Here is a 20593-nt window from a genome sequence, read left to right on the forward strand (position 1 = left end):
AAGTGTTACCTGAACCATCTCAAAAAGTTTCCTCAAATTTAGCTCCAACTTAAGAAAAAAAAATCTACTAAAGATCTGTCACACCCTGGCCATAGAGAGGCTTTTATTCTCTATTTTGGTTAGGCCAGGGTGTGACTAGGGTGGGCATTCTATGTTCTTTTTTTCTATGTTTTTGTATTTCTTTGTTTTTGGCCGGGTATGGTTCTCAATCAGGGACAGCTGTCTATCGTTGTCTCTGATTGGGAACCATACTTAGGTAGCTCTTGCCCACATGGGTTTTGTGGGTAGTTATTTTCTGTTTTGTGTGTCTGCATTAGACAGAACTGTTTAGTTTGTGCCACTTTGTTCTTTTTTGTTCTAGTCTTCAGTTTTATTAAAAATCATGAACACATACCATGCTGCACCTCGGCCCTCTTCTTCAAACAGCCGTTACAAAATGATGTGTTTGCTCAGAAATGGTCTCATAATTTATGTTCATTCAACTATAAATTATTATTTGGGCATCTTAACTAAAAAAGGCTGTGCAACTGGTCACACACACAATGCTTTTAACATACAATATTTGGCACACATTACCATTGTGCATATTCTCTTATACAGTAATTACGATTCAACATGTCTTCACCTGGGATTTGAATTCACAATCTCTTGGTTTCACGGCCTTCCAGTCTTCCTGGTAGGCCACCATGTCTGTGTCGAAGACTGATTTTACCTGTATTGCTACACTTTGCACTTCAAAGTAAATCTCAGCTTTGTTAAAAGTACACTCGATAAAAACTATTTTATTTATCATAGTGATTCAGGACTAACATTAAAACAGAATAATATGCGCCAACAACAGACAACTACACAGAAAAAACTACAATTGCTGAAAAAGTAAATCAAATCAATGATGAGAGAATAATCAGATTAATTTATAAATGACCCAGACGTGGAGACATAGCAGGAAGATCAGAATGCCATGAACCAAGAGGTTGCGAATTCAAATCCCAGGTGAACACATGTTGAATAATAATGACTGTATCAATGCCCAATGTAATCACAATATCAAATATGTAAGTTAAAAGCATTGTTTGTGTGTGTAACCAGTTGCACAAACTTTTTTAGTTAGAAAAATAATAATTTATAGTTGAATGAACATATGAGACAACTTGAAAAAACACATCATTTTAAATTGACTGGATTTTGCCTACGTTTTCTCAAGTTGGAACTACGTTTGGGCCAACAATTATTTTTTTTCCAGGTAGCATTTGGACCAAAAAAGTTGAGGTAACTAAAAGGATGTGACACCAGTGACACCAGTTACTTAACAATAATTAGTTGAAACAAATACATTCGTTTTTACAGTGTATCCATCCTTCATTTGCAAGGCCAAGAGTTTTCCCTAGTCAAGTCACATGGCCAGGAATTACTCAGGGGCCTACTCATGTGTGGGCAATATAAGCGTCTTATTTAATCAGTTTGTTTTCTCCAAACCTTAAGAAGCATTGCAGCACTGCTCCAGTGAGCAGCGCAGTGGAAACCCAGGCTCTGATAATGCCCAGAACAGATGTCTGTGAGGGTAATAGCCACAGGAGGCCCCCGGTGCAGTTTAGACTGGGTCACACAGGGTTTAAGGCTCAGAGAGAGGGAAAGTAGGGCTTAATATAGCACCAGCTCCTCAGAAGCCCTCTACTGTACAGCTGAGGATAAGATATAGATACTGTAGAGGTATTCATAAACACTACAAGGGAAATAGATAAGCATTTAAAGATGAAATAGCACACAAGCACACACTCACTCACACACACACGCACACTGACCTGAGCAGCCTATTGCTCTCCTGGTCTGCGTATGACTGCATGTCCACGTTGGAGTCATTATGTTGGATGAACTTGAGGAGCTCTGAGGAGTCCAGCGTGGAGTCACCATTGTCGTAGTTCTGTGTACACGCACGCACGCGCGCGCACACAAACACACACACACACACACACACACACACACACACACACACACACACACACACACACACACACACACACACACACACACACACACACACACACACACACACACACACACACACACACGCATAGTTAGTAGGAGGAGAGAAGAGTTTCTCTATCAATCACTCTCTAACAATATCTCCCTTTAACTGATTAAACACCTGCTTCTCGTCTGCTAATCCAGAGAGAGGGGGGACAAATGGAAATGGAACTCTATAACAGCTATAGAGTTCTATTCTATAAAGAGAGAGATTGACAGACAGACATGGTGAATAGGTAGAGAAAGTGAGACCGTCTCCAGAAAGAGAGGGGGGAGGGGTGCGATGGCCCTGCCAGATAAGGGGATTTTTCGGTTTGGAAGCAGGGACCTGTTGCCTTGGAAATAGATATGGTCTTTAATCCCTTTCCCCACGGGGGTCCCCCAGGGTGAACCTCTATATTGGGTGGAGGGAAACTTAAAGTCTCCATTATATCTTTAAATCAAATCAAATTTATTTGTCACATACACATGGTTAGCAGATGTTAATGCGAGTGTAACGAAATGCTTGTGCTTCTAGTTCCGACAATGCAGTAATAACCAACGAGTAATCTAACTAACAATTCCAAAACTACTACCTTATACACAAGAGTAAAGGGATAAAGAATATGTACATAAAGATATATGAATGAGTGATGGTACAGAGCGGCATAGGCAAGATGCAGTAGATGGTATCGAGTACAGTATATACATATGAGATGAGTATGTAAACAAAGTGGCATGTTTAAAGTGGCTAGTGATACATGTATTACATAAAGATGCAGTAGTTGATATAGAGTACAGTATATACGTATACATATGAGATGAATAATGTAGGGTATGTAAACATTATATTAAGTAGTATTGTTTAAAGTGGCTAGTGATATATTTTGCATCAATTCCCATTATTAAAGTTCCTGGAGTTGAGTCAGTGTGTTGGCAGCAGCCACTCAATGTTAGTGGTGGCTGTTTAACAGTCTGATGGCCTTGAGGTAGAAGCTGTTTTTCAGTCTCTCGGTCCCAGCTTTGATGCACCTGTACTGAGCTCGCCTTCTGGATGATAGCGGGGTGAACAGGCATTGGCTCGGGTGGTTGTTGTCCTTGATGATCTTTATGGCCTTCCTGTGACATCGGGTGGTGTAGGTGTCCTGGAGGGCAGGTAGTTTACCCCCGGTGATGCGTTGTGCAGACCTCACTACCCTCTGGAGAGCCTTACGGTTGTGGGCGGAGCAGTTGCCGTACCAGGTGGTGATACAGCCCGACAGGATGCTCTCGATTGTGCATCTGTAGAAGTTTGTGAGTGCTTTTGGTGACAAGCCAAACTTCCTCAGCCTCCTGAGGTTGAAGAGGTGCTGCTGCGCCTTCTTCACAATGCTGTCTGTGTGGGTGGACCAATTCAGTTTGTCTGTGATGTGTACGCCGAGGAACTTAAAACTTACTACCCTCTCCACTACTGTCCCATCGATGTGGATAGGGGGGTGTTCCCTCTGCTGTTTCCTGAAGTCCACAATCATCTCCTTAGTTTTGTTGACGTTGACTGTGAGGTTATTTTCCTGACACCACACTTTAGTACGTAGATGTGGTGGTATGTGGGACTATACTAAAGCTTCCATTTTACGTGTTTCTGTGCGCTTTTGTTGCCAACCTTACTTTGCTACCTGACAACTTTACGGTTTTTACTTTTTAATTGCTGTTTATATTTTTAGTTTTTCCCTCACTCAACTTTTTTTCATTCAACGTTTTCACTCTGGACGCTTTATCTGGACGTGGTTCGTCAGGACCTCCAACAGCCGAAGCTAAGTAGTAACATTAATTAACATGATGCCTTCTAATTGCAGTCGCTCTACTCATAATATACAGGAGAAAGATCGCCTTACGGCAGGGTAGCTGTGCTGCAAGCCCAGCTTCAGATGCAATCGTTAGGCAAAGGTAATTTCAGTGTACGAAAGGATGAAACAGCGTCTGTGCCACCAGTAAGTACAGATAGTAACGTTAGTATAAATCCCCTCGCACGGTCCCCGCAGCCGGACAACTTTCTCATGGCTTCTGGATGGAAATGCTGTAGGAATGCTCAATCGGTGTCGCTCATTCAGCCGACAGAAACTTTCAACCTGTTTTCCCCATTAAGCAGCGAGTCGGAGTCTGAGGCCGAGCCTTCTATTGTCTCTACTCCTTCCGTTACGGGGTCTGAGACTCCGAAGCTTCCCACCATTAGCTCTGACAAATTGAAAACCCTAGTCATTGGCGACTCCATTACCTGCAGTATTAGACTTAAAACGAATCATCCAGCGATAATACACTGTTTACCAGGGGGCAGGGCTACCGACATTAAGGCTAATCTGAAGATAGTGCTGGCTAAAGCTAAAACTGGCGAGTGTAGAGAGTATAGAGATAATTGTTATCCACGTCAGCACCAACGATGTTAGGATGAAACAGTCAGAGGTCACCAAGCGCAACATAGCTTCAGCGTGTAAATCAGCTAGAAAGATGTGTCGGCATCGAGTAATTGTCTCTGGCCCCCTCCCAGTTAGGGGGAGTGATGAGCTCTACAGCAGAGTCTCACAACTCAATCGCTGGTTGAAAACTGTTTTCTGCCCCTCCCAAAAGATAGAATTTTAAGATAATTGGCCCTCTTTCTGAGACCAAGCCTGGCCTGCTGAGGAGTGACGGACTCCATCCTAGCTGGAGGGGTGCTCTCATCTTATCTACCAGGGCTCTAACTCCTCTAGCTCCACAATGAAATAGAGTGCAGGCCAGGCAGCAGGCTGTTAGCCAGCCTGCCAGCTTAGTGGAGTCTGCCACTCGCACAGTCAGTGTAGTCAGCTCAGCTATCACCATTGAGACTGTGTCTGTGCCTCGACCTAGGTTGGGCAAAACTAAACATGGTGGTGTTCGCCTAAGCAATCCCACTAGGATAAAGACCTCCTCCATTCCTGCCATTATTGAAAGAGATCGTGATACCTCACATCTCAAAATAGGACTACTTAAAGTTAGATCCCTCACTTCAAAGGCAGTTATAGTCAATGAACTAATCACTGATCATAATCTTGATGTGATTGGCCTGACTGAAACATGGCTTAAGCCTGATGAATTTACTGTGTTAAATGAGGCCTCACCTCCTGGTTACACTAGTGACCATATCCCCTGTGCATCCCGCAAAGGCGACGGTGTTGCTAACATTTACGATAGCACATTTCAATTTACAAAAGAAATATGACGTTTTCGTCTTTTGAGCTTCTAGTCATGAAATCTATGCAGCCTACTCAAACTATTTTTATAGCTACTGTTTGCAGGCCTCCTGGGCCATTTACAGCGTTCCTCATTGAGTTCCCTGAATTCCTATCGGACCTTGTAGTCATAGCAGATAATATTATAATTTTTGGTGACTTTAATATTCACATGGAAAAGTCCACAGACCCACTCCAAAAGGGTTTCGGAGCCATCATCGACTCAGTGGGTTTTGTCCAACATGTCTCTGGACCTACTCACTATCACAGTCATACTCTGGACCGAGTTTTGTCCCATGGAATAAATGTTGTGGATCTTAATGTTTTTCTCATAATCCTGGACTATCGGACCACCATTTTATTACGTTTGCAATTGCAACAAATAATCTGCTCAGACCCCAACCAAGGAGCATCAAAAGTCGTGCTATAAATTCACAGACAACACAACGATTCCTTGATGCCCTCCCAGACTCCCTCTGCTTACCCAATGACGTCAGTGGACAAAAATCAGTTAACCACCTAACTGAGGAACTCAATTGAACCTTGCGCAATACCCTAGATGCAGTTGCACCCCTAAAAACTAAAAACATTTCTCATAAGAAACTAGCTCCCTGGTATACAGAAAATACTCGAGCTCTGAAGCAAGGTTCCAGAAAATTGGAACGGAAATGGCGCCACTCCAAACTGGAAGTCTTCCGCTTAGCTTGGAAAGACAGTACCGTGCAGTATCGAAGAGTCCTCACTGCTGCTCGATCATCCTATTTTTCCAACTTAATTGAGGAAAATAAGAACAATCCGAAATTTATATTTGATACTGTCGCAAAGCTAACTAAAAAGCAGCATTCCCCAAGTGAGGATGGCTTTCACTTCAGCAGTAATAAATTAATGAACTTCTTTGAGGAAAATATCATGATTATTAGAAAGCAAATTACGGACTCCTCTTTTAATCTGCGTATTCCCTCAAAGCTCAGTTGTCCTGAGTCTGCACAACTCTGCCAGGACCTAGGATCAAGAGAGACACTCAAGTGTTTTAGTACTATATCTCTTGACACAATGATGAAAATAATCATGGCCTCTAAACCTTCAAGCTGCATACTGGACCCTATTCGAACTAAACTACTGAAAGAGCTGCTTCCTGTGCTTGTTCCTCCTATGTTGAACATAATAAACGGCTCTCTATCCACTGGATGTGTACCAAACTCACTAAAACTGGCAGTAATAATACCTCTCTTGAAAAAGCCATACCTTGACCCAGAAAATATTTAAAAAACTGTCGGCCTATATTGAATCTTCCATTCATCTCAAATTTTTTAGAAAAGGCTGTTGGGCAGCAACTCACTGCCTTCCTGAAGACAAACAATATATACGAAATGCTTCAGTCTGATTTTAGACCCCATCATAGCACTGAGACTACAATTGTGAAAGTGGTAATTTACTTTTTAATGGCATCAGACCGAGGCTCTGAATCTGTCCTCGTGCTCCTAGACCTTAGTGCTGCTTTTGATACCATCGATCACCACATTCTTTTGGAGATATTGGAAACCCAAATTGGTCTACATGGACAAGTTCTGGCCTGGTTTAGATCTTATCTGTCGGAAAGATATCAGTTTGTCTCTGTGAATGGTTTGTCCTCTGACAAATCAACTGTAAATTTTGGTGTTCCTCAAGATTAGTTTTAGGACCACTATTGTTTTCCCTATATATTTTACCACTTGGGGATGTCATTCGAAAACATAATGTTAACTTTCACTGCTGTGCGGATGACACACAGCTGTACATTTCAATGAAACAAGGTGAAGCCCCAAAATTGCCCTCGCTAGAAGTCTATGTTTCAGACATAAGGCAGTGGATGGCTGCAAACTTTCTACTTTTAAACTCGGACAAAACCTAGATGCTTGTTCTAGGTCCCAAAAAACAAAGAGATATTCTGTTGAATCTGACAATTAATCTTAATGTTTGTACAGTCGTCTCAAATAAAACTGTGAAGGACCTTGGCGTTACTCTGGACCCTGATCTCTCTTTTGACGAACATATCAAGACTGTTTCAAGGACAGCTTTTTTCAATCTACGTAACATTGCAATAATCAGAAACTTTCTGACCAAACATTATGCAGAAAAATTCATCCTTGCTTTTGTTACTTCTAGGTTAGACTACTGCAATGCTCTACTTTCCGGCTACCTGGATAGAGCACTAAATAAACTTCAGTTAGTGCTAAATACGGCTGCTAGAATCCTGACTAGAACCAAAACAATTGATCATATTACTCCAGTGCTAGCCTCCCTACACTGGCTTCCTGTTAAGTCAAGGGCTGATTTCAAGGTTTTACTGCTAACCTGCAAAGCATTACATGGGCTTGCTCCTACCTATCTCTCTGATTTGGTCCTGCCGTACATACCTACTCATACGCTACGGTCACAAGACACAGGCCTCCTAAATGTCCCTAGAATTTCTAAGCAAACAGCTGGAGGCAGGGCTTTCTCCTATAGAGCTCCATTTTTATGGAATGGTCTGCCTACCCATGTCAGAGACGCAAACTCGGTCTCAACCTTTAAGTCTTTACTGAAGACTCATCTCTTCAGTGGGTCATATGATTGAGTGTAGTCTGGCCCAGGAGCTTGAAGGTGAACGGAAAGGCTCTGGAGCAACGAACTGCCCTTGCTGTCTCTGCATGGCTGGTTCCCCTCTCTCCACTGGGATTCTCTGCCTCTAACCCTATTACAGGGGCTGAGTCACTGGCTTACTGGTCTTCTTCCATGCCTTCCCTGGGAGGGGTGTGTCACTTGAGTGGGTTGAGTCACTGATGTGATCTTCCTGTCTGGGTTGGCACCCCACCTTGGGTTGTGCCGTGGCGGAGATCTTTGTGGGCTATACTCGGCCTCGTCTCAGGATGGTAAGTTGGTGGTTGAAGATATCCCTCTGGTGGTGTGGGGACTATGCTTTGGCAAAGTGGGTGGGGTTAGATCCTGCCTGTTTGGCCATGTCAGGGGGTATCATCGGATGGGGCCACAGTGTCTCCTGACCCCTAATGTCTCAGCCTCCAGAATTTATGCTTCAGTAGTTTGTGTTGGGGGGCTAGGATCAGTTTGTTATATCTGGAGTACTTCTCCTTTCTTTCCGGTGTCCTTTGTGAATTTAAGTATGCTCTCTCTAATTCTTTCTTTCTTTCTTTCTTTCTTTTTCTCTCTCGGAGGACCTGAGCCCTAGGACCATGTCTCAGGACTACCTGGCATGAGGACACCTTGCTGTCCCCAGTCTACCTGACCGTGCTTCTGCTCCAGTTTCAACTGTTCTGCCTGCGGCTATGGAATCCTGACCTGTTCACTGGATGTGCTACCTGTCCCAGACGTGCTGTTTTCAACTCTCTAGAGACAGCAGAAGTGGTAGAGGTACTCTTAATGATCGGCTATGAAAAGCCAACTGACATTTACTCCTGAGGTGCTGACTTGCTGCACCCTCTACAACTACTGTGATTATCATTATTTGACCATGCTGGTCATTTATGAACATTTGAACATCTTGGCCATGTTCTGTTATAATCTCCACCCGGCACAGCCAGAAGAGGACTGGCCACTTGTCCACTTGTCATAGCCTGGTTCCTCTCTAGGTTTCTTTCTAGGGAGTTTTTCCTAGCCACCGTGCTTCTACACCTGCATTGCTTGCTGTTTGGGGTTTTAGGCTGGGTTTCTGTACAGCACTGTGAGTTAATGAAACTCTCAGACACAAGGCACATAGAGGAGATTGGAAGAGACACGAGAATAATGGTCTTTTGATTTCAAATTAATCTCTCTCATGTTTTCATGTGTGTGGAAGAAACTGTAACCTGTGGGGGAATAAATCACAGAGTTATATAGAGATTACAACGTTGAATCTGTCCTATTATGGCGGCTGTGAGAGCACGGACAGCGCCATTGAGGCCATCTCCATATTCTTATTCTACTACTTCTGGTTGGTAAACAAACTGTAAGGGTGCATACTGCCACCTGGAGTGTGTTGTTTGAACAGGTATAAAGCCAAGGTTGGTTTATTTACTGCGACGTAGAGTTATGAAATGTTTACTCATGAGTATAATTAATTGGCTAATTCCTCCTATGTGATCCTTCCTTAACCCATAGGAAGTCCCATCAAGTTGACTACTTTAAAAAAGTCCTCAATGGCGTTGTCCATGCTAAAACAGACTTCTGGGCCCTAAAGTCCTCCAAACAACTCTCAGTCCCCGTCGCTGAAAAACATCCCCACAGCATGATGCTGCCACCACCATGCTTCACCGCAGGGATGGTGCCATTTTTCCTCCTGACGTGAAGCTTGGCATTCAGGTCAAAGGATTCAACCTTGGTTTCATTAGACCAGAGAATCTCGTTTCTCATGGTCTGAGAGTCCTTTAGGTGCCTTTTGGCAAACTCCAAGTGGGCTGTCATGTGCCTTTTACTGAGGAGTGGCTTCCGTCTGGTTACTCTACCATAAAGGCCTGATTGGTGGAGTGCTGCAGAGATGGTTGTCCTTCTGGAGGGTTCTCCCATCTCCACAGAGGAACTCTGGAGCTCTGTCAGAGTGACCATCGAGTTCTTGGTCACCTCCCTGACTAAGGCCCTACTGCCCCAATTGCTCAGTTTGGCCAGGCGGCCAGCTCTAGGAAGAGTCTCGGTTGTTCCAAACTTCTTCCATTTAAGAATGATGGAGGCCACTGTGTTCTTGGGGACATTCAATGCTGCAGAAATGTTTTGGTACCCTTCCCCAGATCTGATCTTAACACAATCCTGTCTCAGCGCTCTATGGACAATTCTTTCGACTTCATGGCTTGGTTTTTGCTCTGACGCACTGTCAAACTGTGGAACCTTATATAGACAGGTGTGCCTTTCCAAATCATGTTCAATCAATTTAATTTACCACAGGTGGACTCCAATCAAGTTGTAGAAACATCTCAAGGATGATCAATGGAAACAGGACTCACCTGAGCTCATATTCGAGTCTCATTGCAAAGGGTCTGAATACTTATGTAAATTAGGTATTTCTGTTTGTTTTTTTTACATTTATATATGGGGTATTGTGTGTAGGTTGATGAGGAAATTGTTTTTTATTTAATCAATTTCTGAATGTAACGTAACAAAATGTGGGAAAAGTCAAGGGGTACTTTGTGAATGCACTGTATGTGAGAGGTAAAAACTGCTTACATTTAAAAAAATTTTTTACATGTGGTCCATAGTTTTGGACTTCATAGAACCAATATCACAACTGGAATACACACACATACAGACAGACACACACACCTTGAAGTATTTGAGAAGGATGTCGGTAAAATTGGAGCCCTTGACAAACCAGCCGTCTGGGACCACCTCAGTCTGCAGCCACTGGATCACACGATGCCTCAACTCATTACGGTCTGCTACGTAACACACCACTGGAGAGAGGAATGACAGAGAGAGAGAGACAGTGGGTGTGATTGAGCAAGACAGAGAGGGAGAGCGAGAGAGAGAATGTGACACAGTCAAAACCCACAATCTAGCAGGTACTCTAGTCTTTCTGACACTCTCTAGGATGGTCAAGAGAATCCACATAATCCCTGTTCTGCCCAGAGCACATCAGTATCTCCCCGCTCATTATGAGGTCAAATGTACTATCCTAACCCCTAATACCTGGCACTCCCTTTCAGTTAAGTCTAGTGATAGGGAGTGGATAAGGTTAGAACACCATTAAAGAAGTGTGCTTGTTACTAGAGCACTGAGAGATCAGTAGAGCACTGAAAGGGCACTACGAGAGGTGTACTCTGTCTGATAAAAGCCCCATTAGGACTAAAGGAGATAAGAGCAGAGAGATACAGAGCTCTGATTGGCCCAAAGCCCACAGATTCACTGTGTCACAATCACTCACCTGGGCTGGCAGCTGCTTGCTCTGCTTTCTTCTCTGCAGATGACAAAGAGAGAGAGAGCAACTTTAATTCATTGTGCTTTACAGTATCTAGCATTTCTCCCTATCTAGTGTTTTTCATCATGTCATTGTCACATTGCCACAATAACCATTAATGCCCAAGGACACTGTGACATGATGGCCTCTTTGTGACACTCATACAACAACAGAGGAGTAACCGATGTATCATCAACCTGATCAATGTCCAGGCCAACAGACAGACACGAAGAGGTCATTGGGTGTACAGGTTCAAAGTTCAACACTAGGAGATAATCAGTCAGGTAAATTAAAGATGAGTATGGGACCATATGTGTCGCCTGTTGGTTCGCACATAGACTGACATAGACTGACACATAGACTAAAAAAAGTTAGGGGAATGGATCAGAAAACTACCATTTGCCTCATGCAACCTGGCATATCTCCTTTGCATAGAGTTGATCAGACTGTTGATTTTGGCCTGTGGAATGTTGTCCCACTCCTCTTCAATGGCTGTGCGAAGTTGCTGGGTATTGGCGGGAACTGGAACATGCCGTTGTACATGTTGATCCAGAGCATCCCAAACATGCTCAATGGGTGACATGTCTGGTGAGTATCCAGGCCATGGAAGAACCGGGACATTTTCAGCCTCCAGGAATTGTGTACAGATCCTTGCGACATGGAGCCGTGCATTATCATGCTGAAACATGAGGTGATGGCGGCGGATGGATGGCACGACAATCGGCCTCAGGATCTCATCACGGTATCTCTGTGCATTCAAATTGTCTGTAGCTTATGCCTTCCCATATCATAACCCCACTGCCATCATGGGGCACTTTGTTCACAAATTTGATATAAGCAAGGTGATCATTTGCCCGCTGAAGTGGGTTACAATGCCGAACTGCAGTCAGGTCTAGATCCTGGTGAGGACGACGAGCACGCAGATGAGCTTCACTAAGACAGTTTCTAGCAGTTTGTGCAGAAATTATTCGGTTGTCAGCTGTCTGGGTGTATGGTATCAGACGAGGTGAAGAAGCCGGATGTGGAGGTCCTGGGCTGGCGTGGTTACATGTGGTCTGCAGTTGTGAGGCTAGTTGGACGTACTGCCAAATTCTCTAAAACGACGTTGAGGCGGCTTATGGCAGAGAAATGAACATTCAATTATCTGGCAACAGCACTGGTGAACATTCCTACAGTCAGTATACCAATTGCACGCTCCCTAAAAACTTGAGACATCTGTGGCCTTGTATGACAAAACTTCACATTTTAGGGTGGCCTTTTATTGTCCTCAGCACAATGTGAACCTGTGTAATGATCATGCTGTTTAATCAACTTCTTCATATGCCACATCTGTCAGGTGGATGGATTATCTTGGCAAAGGTGAAATGCTCACTAACAATGAACAGATTCGTTCACAACATCTGAGAAACAAGCTTTTTTGTGTGTATGGAAAATTCCTGGGATCTTTTATTTCAGCTCATGAAACATGGGGCCAACACTTTACATGTTGCTTTTATATTTTTGTTCAGTGTAGTCGCCAATAGTTTCCTTTACTGTATTCTCTATATTCGACTACCTTGAGTATTTGAAAAGTTGGTATTTTCAAATAAACAACCCAAAGACAACTATTTTATGCCCAGGTCTGCTATACACACACACAAAGTAAACAAGAAAGTGTGTGTGTGTGTTTTCCACACCCTGGCAGTGTCCATCATGAGCCACCTGGATCTTGAGGCCGGTGAGACAGGCATCTCGGTGGAGCTCACAGTGGTTGCGGTACGTCTTACTGTTACTGCCACACACTGAACGCTTGTGGGGCTTACAGCTCTGGAAAAGGAGAGGGAGAGATGTTATAGCTACATAAATATATCATCTTGACTGTCTTAAAGCAGCAATCAGCAATAGAAAGAATAACAAAGTACTTTCCCCGCCCTTATTCCGTAAAAAAGCTGAGTATTGGGTCTGGTGTACTACTCTAAAATTCATAGACAGAGCTATGGATGCTCAGTCCTTGCATCCATAGCTCTGTCTATGAATTTTAGAGTAGTACATGATATAAAAGTACTTATCGTTTTAACCATGTTTGAGGCTATATAGTGTTTGTTTACATTTACTTTGGTTACAAACATTGGAGTAAAACAAATGTATATTTTGGGTTTCGATTAGGTATGGCAATTGAAATAAGCTTATGAGGCATAAGGTGTATTCTTCAAGAATCAATGGGTACATTTCATTCCCTTATAAGTCAAAAAAAGTATAAAGCAACTGCTGATTGCCCCTTTAACGGTCACACTAACCATGTTTCTATCCACAGTTTTTATGCGAGTAAAGTTATACCATATAAGAAAAATCATGACAGCTGTGATGAAAACAGGAAGTTAAGGAACAATTTTATCAATGCAGACAGATAATTTGTTGGTTCGACATGGTGGGATCTTTTTGTGTCTGTAAAATGTATTATGTGAGAAATGGCAATGGAAACGCCTTTATGTGTAAATATTTATATAATAACCATTATATCAAAGTAAACTTGGAATCCCACTACGACTCAGGAAACAATGCAGTTTAGATTAGGCTACAAAATAACGAAGTTATGATGAACTTCGCAGGGTGGTGAAAGTGCAAGGTGATGATCTTGATGCTCCTTTCCAATAAATGTTGAGGGTCTTAATCTGGGGACATGATGATCGATGCTTGACTGCAGTTTTGACAAATAAAACATTCTCACTCTTATCTCATCATGTAGACTAGCCTACCCGCACTGTCTCTGCGAGCAATTGGCTGGAGCGCTGATGCCAAAACAAGAGTAGGCACATTTGCTATTTAACGCAACAGTTTTTGTGACAAAACTATCAGTAGAGTTGAACATTAGATGGCAATAGATTGAACACTAGATTTGTATTCCGTATATGAAAATGTAAGCAAAAAAAGTGGATCTTGTGTGCAGTATCACTCAATGATTTTTATCTGCATCAAGTCCACTGATTGGGAAAATGCTCACATTTTCTTTATGCAGATTTTTGAATATTTGCATGAAAAGCTGTCATTTGAAATACACTGGGCTGATCTAGACTCCAATGTATTTTCAAAATACTGTAATTTGTATTATCTAAATACCTATACCATTGTTTACAGCGGTTCAAATTTTGTGTCTCCACTTTCACCCTGCATTGGTGTCAGAAGTCTGATAGCACTATGGTGTGGTAAGAGGGTCTGCTAAATGAACTAAATATAAATGTTTTTGTAAAAATATTGATAAATACAATACTTTGTTGAGGGAAAATGTACTTAATATGATTATGATATGTTGTCTCACCTACCTATATTAAGATGAATGCAGTAATTATACGTCGCTCTGAATAAGAGCATCTGCTTAATGACTAAAATGTAAATGTAAAAATGAACAATTGCAAAGCATGCAGACTATTATTCTAATAATCTATGCCCTGAAACAGGGCAAATAATAATATCCAGCATGCGTTGCAGTTCATTTTGGTGTGTTCATTTTCACATATACATTTACATTTTGGTGATTTAGCAGACACTCTTATCCAGAGTGACTTGTTCAACATATCACAGTCATAGTATTTTGTAGTTTATTACAATACATAGATTTTTATGGTATTTTGCCCATCCCTGCCTCTGAGGCTAGTTAGAAACCATCAATAAATTACACATTGTATAGTGGCTTGCAAAAGTATTCATCACCCTTGGCATTTTTCCTATTTTGTTGCCTTATAACCTGGAATTAAAATTAGATTTGGGGGGAGGTTGTATAATTTGATTTACACAACATGCCAACCACGTTGAATTATTGTGAAACAAACAAACACTTGAATAAACTTGGCACATCTAGCCACTTTGGATTTTTTCCCATTCTTCAAGGCAAAACGGCCCCAGCTCCTTCAAGTTGGATGGGTTCCGCTGGTGTACAGCAATCTTTAAGTGTACAGTGTACAGCAATCTGCCACAGTCATACTCTGGACCTCACCCTAGACTTCCGGCGCCGACAGAGATGGCCGCCTCGCTTCGCGTTCCTAGGAAACTATGCAGTTTTTTGTTTTTTTATGTGTTATTTCTTACATTAGTACCTCAGGTCATCTTAGGTTTCATTACATACAGCCGAGAAGAACTACTGTATATAAGATCAGCGTCAACTCACCATCAGTACGACCAAGAATATGTTTTTCGCGACGCGGATCCTGTGTTCTGCCTTACAAACAGGACAACGGAATGGATCGCATGCAGCGACCCCAAAAACGACTCCGAAAAAGAGGGAAACGTAGCGGTCTTCTGGTTAGACTACGGAGACGGGCACATCGTGCCCCACTTCCTAGCATTCTTCTTGCCAATGTCCAGTCTCTTGACAACAAGGTTGATGAAATCCGAGCAAGGGTAGCATTCCAGAGGGACATCAGAGACTGTAACGTTCTGTGCTTCACGGAAACATGGCTCACTGGAGAGACGCTATCCGATGCGGTGCAGCCAACGGGTTTCTCCACGCATCGCGCCGACAGAAACAAACACCTTTCTGGTAAGAAGAGGGGTGGGGGTGTATGCCTTATGGCTAACGAGGCATGGTGCGATGAAAGAAACATACAGGAACTCAAATCCTTCTGTTCACCTGATTTAGAATTCCTCACAATCAAATATAGACCACATTACCTACCAAGAGAATTCTCTTCGATTATAATCACAGCCGTATATATCCCCCCCCAAGCAGACACATCGATGGCTCTGAACGAACTTTATTTAACTCTTTGCAAACTGGAAACCATTTATCCGGAGGCTGCATTCATCGTTGTTGGGGATTTTAACAAGGCTAATCTGAAAACAAGACTCCTAAATTTTATCAGCATATCGATTGCGCAACCAGGGGCGGAAAAACCTTGGATCACTGTTACTCTAACTTCCGCGACGCATATAAGGCCCTGCCCCGCCCCCTTTCGGAAAAGCTGACCACAACTCCATTTTGCTGATACCGGCCTACAGACAAAAGCTAAAAAAAGAAGCTCCCACGCTGAGGTCTGTCCAACGCTGGTCCGACCAAGCTGACTCCACACTCCAAGACTGCTTCCATCACGTGGACTGGGACATGTTTCGTATTGCGTCTAATAACAACATTGACGAATACGCTGATTCGGTGTGTGAGTTCATTAGAACGTGCGTTGAAGATGTCGTTCCCATAGCAACGATTAAAACATTCCCTAACCAGAAACCTTGGATTGATGGCAGCATTCGTGTGAAACTGAAAGCACGAACCACTGCTTTCAATCAGGGCAAGGTGTCTGGTAACATGACTGAATACAATCAATGCAGCTATTCACTCCGTAAGGCTATCAAACAAGCTAAGCGTCAGTACAGAGACAAAGTAGAATCCCAATTCAACGGCTCAGACACAAGAGGCATGTGGCAGGGTCTACAGTCAATCACGGACTACAGGAAGAAATCCAGCCCAGTCACGGACCAGGATGTCTTGCTCCCAGGCAGACTAAATAACTTTTTTGCCCGCTTGGAGGACAATACAGTGCCACTGACACTGCCTGCAACGGAAAAATGCGGTCTCTCCTTCACTGCAGCCGAGGTGAGTAAAACATTTAAACGTGTTAACCCTCGCAAGGCTGCAGGCCCAGACGGCATCCCCAGCCGCGCCCTCAGAGCATGCGCAGACCAGCTGGCTGGTGTGTTTACGGACATATTCAATCAATCCCTATACCAGTCTGCTGTTCCCACATGCTTCAAGAGGGCCACCATCGTTCCTGTTCCCAAGAAAGCTAAGGTAACTGAGCTAAACGACTACCGCCCCGTAGCACTCACTTCCGTCATCATGAAGTGCTTTGAGAGACTAGTCAAGGACAATATCACCTCCACCCTACCTGACTCCCTAGACCCATTCCAATTTGCTTACCGCTCAAATAGGTCCACAGACGATGCAATCTCAACCACACTGCACACTGCCCTAACCCATCTGGACAAGAGGAATACCTATGTGAGAATGCTGTTCATCGACTACAGCTCGGCATTCAACACCATAGTACCCTCCAAGCTCGTCATCAAGCTCGAGACCCTGGGTCTCGACCCCACCCTGTGCAACTGGGTACTGGACTTCCTGACGGGCCGCCCCCAGGTGGTGAGGGTAGGTAACAACATCTCCTCCCCGCTGATCCTCAACACTGGGGCCCCACAAGGGTGCGTTCTGAGCCCTCTCCTGTACTCCCTGTTCACCCACGACTGCGTGGCCACGCACGCCTCCAACTCAATCATCAAGTTTGCGGACGACACAACAGTGGTAGGCTTGATTACCAACAACGACGAGACAGCCTACAGGGAGGAGGTGAGGACCCTCGGAGTGTGGTGTCAGGAAAATAACCTCACACTCAACGTCAACAAAACTAAGGAGATGATTGTGGACTTCAGGAAACAGCAGAGGGAACACCCCCCTATCCACATCGATGGAACAGTAGTGGAGAGAGTAGCAAGTTTTAAGTTCCTCGGCATACACATCACAGACAAACTGAATTGGTCCACTCACACAGACAGCATTGTGAAGAAGGCGCAGCAGCAGTTAGTGCTAAATACGGCTGCTAGAATCCTGACTAGAACCCCAAAATTTGATCATATTACTCCAGTGCTAGCCTCCCTACACAGGCTTCCTGTTAAGGCAAGGGCTGATTTCAAGGTTTTACTGCTAACCTACAAAGCATTACAATGTTCTTGCTCCTACCTATCTTTCTGATTTGGTCCTGCCGTACATACCTACACGTACGCTATGGTCATAAGATGCAGGCCTCCTAATTGTCCTTAGAATTTCTAAGCAAACAGCTGGAGGCAGGGCATTCTCATATAGAGCTCCATTTTTATGGAATGGTCTGCCTACCCATGTGCAAGACGCAGACTCGGTCTCAACCTTTAAGTCTTTACTGAAGACTCATCTCTTCAGTGGGTCATATGATTGAGTGTAGTCTGGCCCAGGAGCTTGAAGGTGAACGGAAAGGCTCTGGAGCAACGAATCGCCCTTGCTGTCTCTGCCTGGCTGGTTCCCCTCTCTCCCCTGGGATTCTCTGCCTCTAACCCTATTACAGGGGCTGAGTCATTGGTTTACTGGTGCTCTTCCATGCCGTCCCTAGGCGGGGTGTGTCACTTGAGTGGGTTGAGTCACTGACGTGAACTTCCTGCTCGAATTTCAAGTCATTGCCTATCCACATCCAAACAAGATATGGATCTGTTCGCACTTCCTACGCCTTCCACTAGATGTCAACAGTCAGTTGAATGAAGCCACTAGTGTGATGTATGACCGGATGGGAGGGGAATGAATCAGTGGACTGTCAGAATGCCAGTTCCTGGTTGCGTAAATTACTGTTGATATCGCCTTCGTTCCATGACTCTGTAGACAAAAACGAATGCTCCGGTTGGAACGTTATTAGATATATATGAAAATACCATCCTGAAGATTGATTCTCTACTTAGTTTGACCAGTTTATTCGACCTGGAATATAACTTTTTGAAGTTTTCGTCCAAGTTCACCTGGACCAGCGCCAGCTTTTGGACATGTGAGCTAAACCTGCTAGCAAAAGCAGCTAATTGGACACTAGTAATGGACATTATGGAACAAAACAATGATTTATTGAGGAACTAGGACTCCTTGCACTGCATTCTGATGAAAGATCATCAAAGTTTAGGGAATATTTATGATGTAATTTCGTATTTCTGTTGACTCCAACATGGCGGAGAAATATTGCTACGTCTTAGCGCCGTTTTAGATTATTGCATGGAATGCTTTTTTCGTAACGTTTAAAAAAAATCTGACACAGCGGTTGCATTAAGAACCAGTGTATCTTTAATTATATGTAAAACATGTATCTTTCGTCAAAGTTTGAGATGAGTATTTCTGTTATCTGGCGTAGCTCTCTGTAATTACTCCGGATATTTTGGAGGGATTTCTGAACATGGCGTCAATGTAATACGAGATTTGTGGATATAAATATGCATATTATCGAACCAAACATAAATGTATTGTGTAACATGGTGTCATATGAGTGTCATCGGATGAAGATTATCAAAGGTTAGTGATTCATTTTATCTCAAATTCTGCTTTTGTGACTATCTTAGGCTGGGAAAATTGGCTGTGTGTTCTTTTGGATTCGATGTGTAGATTAACAAGATGTTTATCTTTCATTTGCTGTATTGGACTTGTCAATCAATGTGTGAAAGTTAAATTTTTCAAAAAAATATTTTTGAATATCCCGCGCTGCCTTTTCAGCAGAATGTTGGGGGGGGGGGGTTACGCTAGTGGAATACATGCAGTATAGAGAGAGGGTTTCACAGTAGAACAAATTAACTTCTTTTACATAACAGAACTTGAAAACTATCCATGTTTTGGAGAATGTGCAAACAGTCGGTGGAGTAGCCAGCTACGACCCAGTCCGTTTTGTTTCATTTTGTGACCTCATGAAAGACAATACAGCCATATAACCATAACTCATAAGGTTTGAGTCTAATTATTGTATAAAATGAAGGAGTAAAGATGAAACGATTTGTGAAATTATGTAAGGTGATGTTGAACCATTAATGTGACAGAATTGTATTCCCTTCAAAGTTTAACTTAGTCACTGGCCCGCCCCATGAGAACAGACATGATCTGGCTCATGGGACAGCCCTTTTCTACTGTTCCGAACAAAACCCCCACCTGGAGAAATCCTCTTGAGACCATGTGTACCTCGACCATCGATGGGGCGAAGGTTTGAGTAGAGACCACAAAACCTCAGTATAAGCTAAGGTTGTAATGGTTGTTGAATTCCTAACCAAAACACATGGAGTATTGGCTACACGTCGGGAAATGGTTCAACTCTGAGACTATCCGTACCGACAGAATAAGAGCAAATCTTCGATACTAATTACTAGTCTGCAGCTAGGAATTATGTTGACCTGGAATGCGAAGACCAACAACTGCTGAAACAACTATTCTATAAGAACATTTCTGAATGGGACTCTGACGTATCCATTCTAACCACGAGAGACTTCTTGGAAGCAGATGGAGAGACGAGCCAATGAACTTTCCAACAGAAAGCCATTCTGCCACAACTTTGGAAGTATGCTTGGGGTCATTGTCCATTTGGAAGACATATTTTGTAACTTCCTGACTGATGTCTTGAGATTTTGCTTCATTATATCCACATACTTTTCCAGCCTCATTATGCCATCTATTTTGTGAAGTGCACCAGTCCCCCCTGCAGGAAAGGTGTTCTTCGGCTTGCAAGCCTCCCTCCCTCTTTTTCCTCCAAACATAATGATGGTCATTATGGGCAAACAATTCTATTTTTGTTCAATCAGACCAGAGGACATTTCTCCAAAAAGTACAATATTTTCCCCATGTGCAGTTGCAAACCGTAGTCTGGCTTTTTTATGGCGATTTTGGAGCAGTGACTTCTTCCTTGCTGAGCGGCCTTTCAGGTTATGTCGATATAGGATTCTTTTTACTGTGGATATA

At 43.2% G+C, this 20593-nt stretch overlaps 1 protein-coding gene across 1 annotated transcript in view; it reads right to left on the reverse strand.

Moving 5' to 3' along the window:
- The window catches only part of LOC135547424 (follistatin-related protein 1-like), a 63082-nt gene that overhangs the window by 6168 nt on the left and 36321 nt on the right, over window positions 1-20593 (reverse strand). The window contains exons 4-7 of the mRNA XM_064976435.1: window positions 12804-12933; window positions 11095-11127; window positions 10494-10624; window positions 1803-1921 (exon numbers count right to left, since the gene is read on the reverse strand). Of these exons, the coding sequence (XP_064832507.1) occupies window positions 1803-1921; window positions 10494-10624; window positions 11095-11127; window positions 12804-12933 (413 nt within the window). The remainder of the gene's footprint in view (window positions 1-1802; window positions 1922-10493; window positions 10625-11094; window positions 11128-12803; window positions 12934-20593) is intronic.

This window comes from Oncorhynchus masou, chromosome 10 (genome assembly GCF_036934945.1).
Source record: "Oncorhynchus masou masou isolate Uvic2021 chromosome 10, UVic_Omas_1.1, whole genome shotgun sequence".
In the NCBI taxonomy this organism is placed as follows: domain Eukaryota; kingdom Metazoa; phylum Chordata; class Actinopteri; order Salmoniformes; family Salmonidae; genus Oncorhynchus; species Oncorhynchus masou.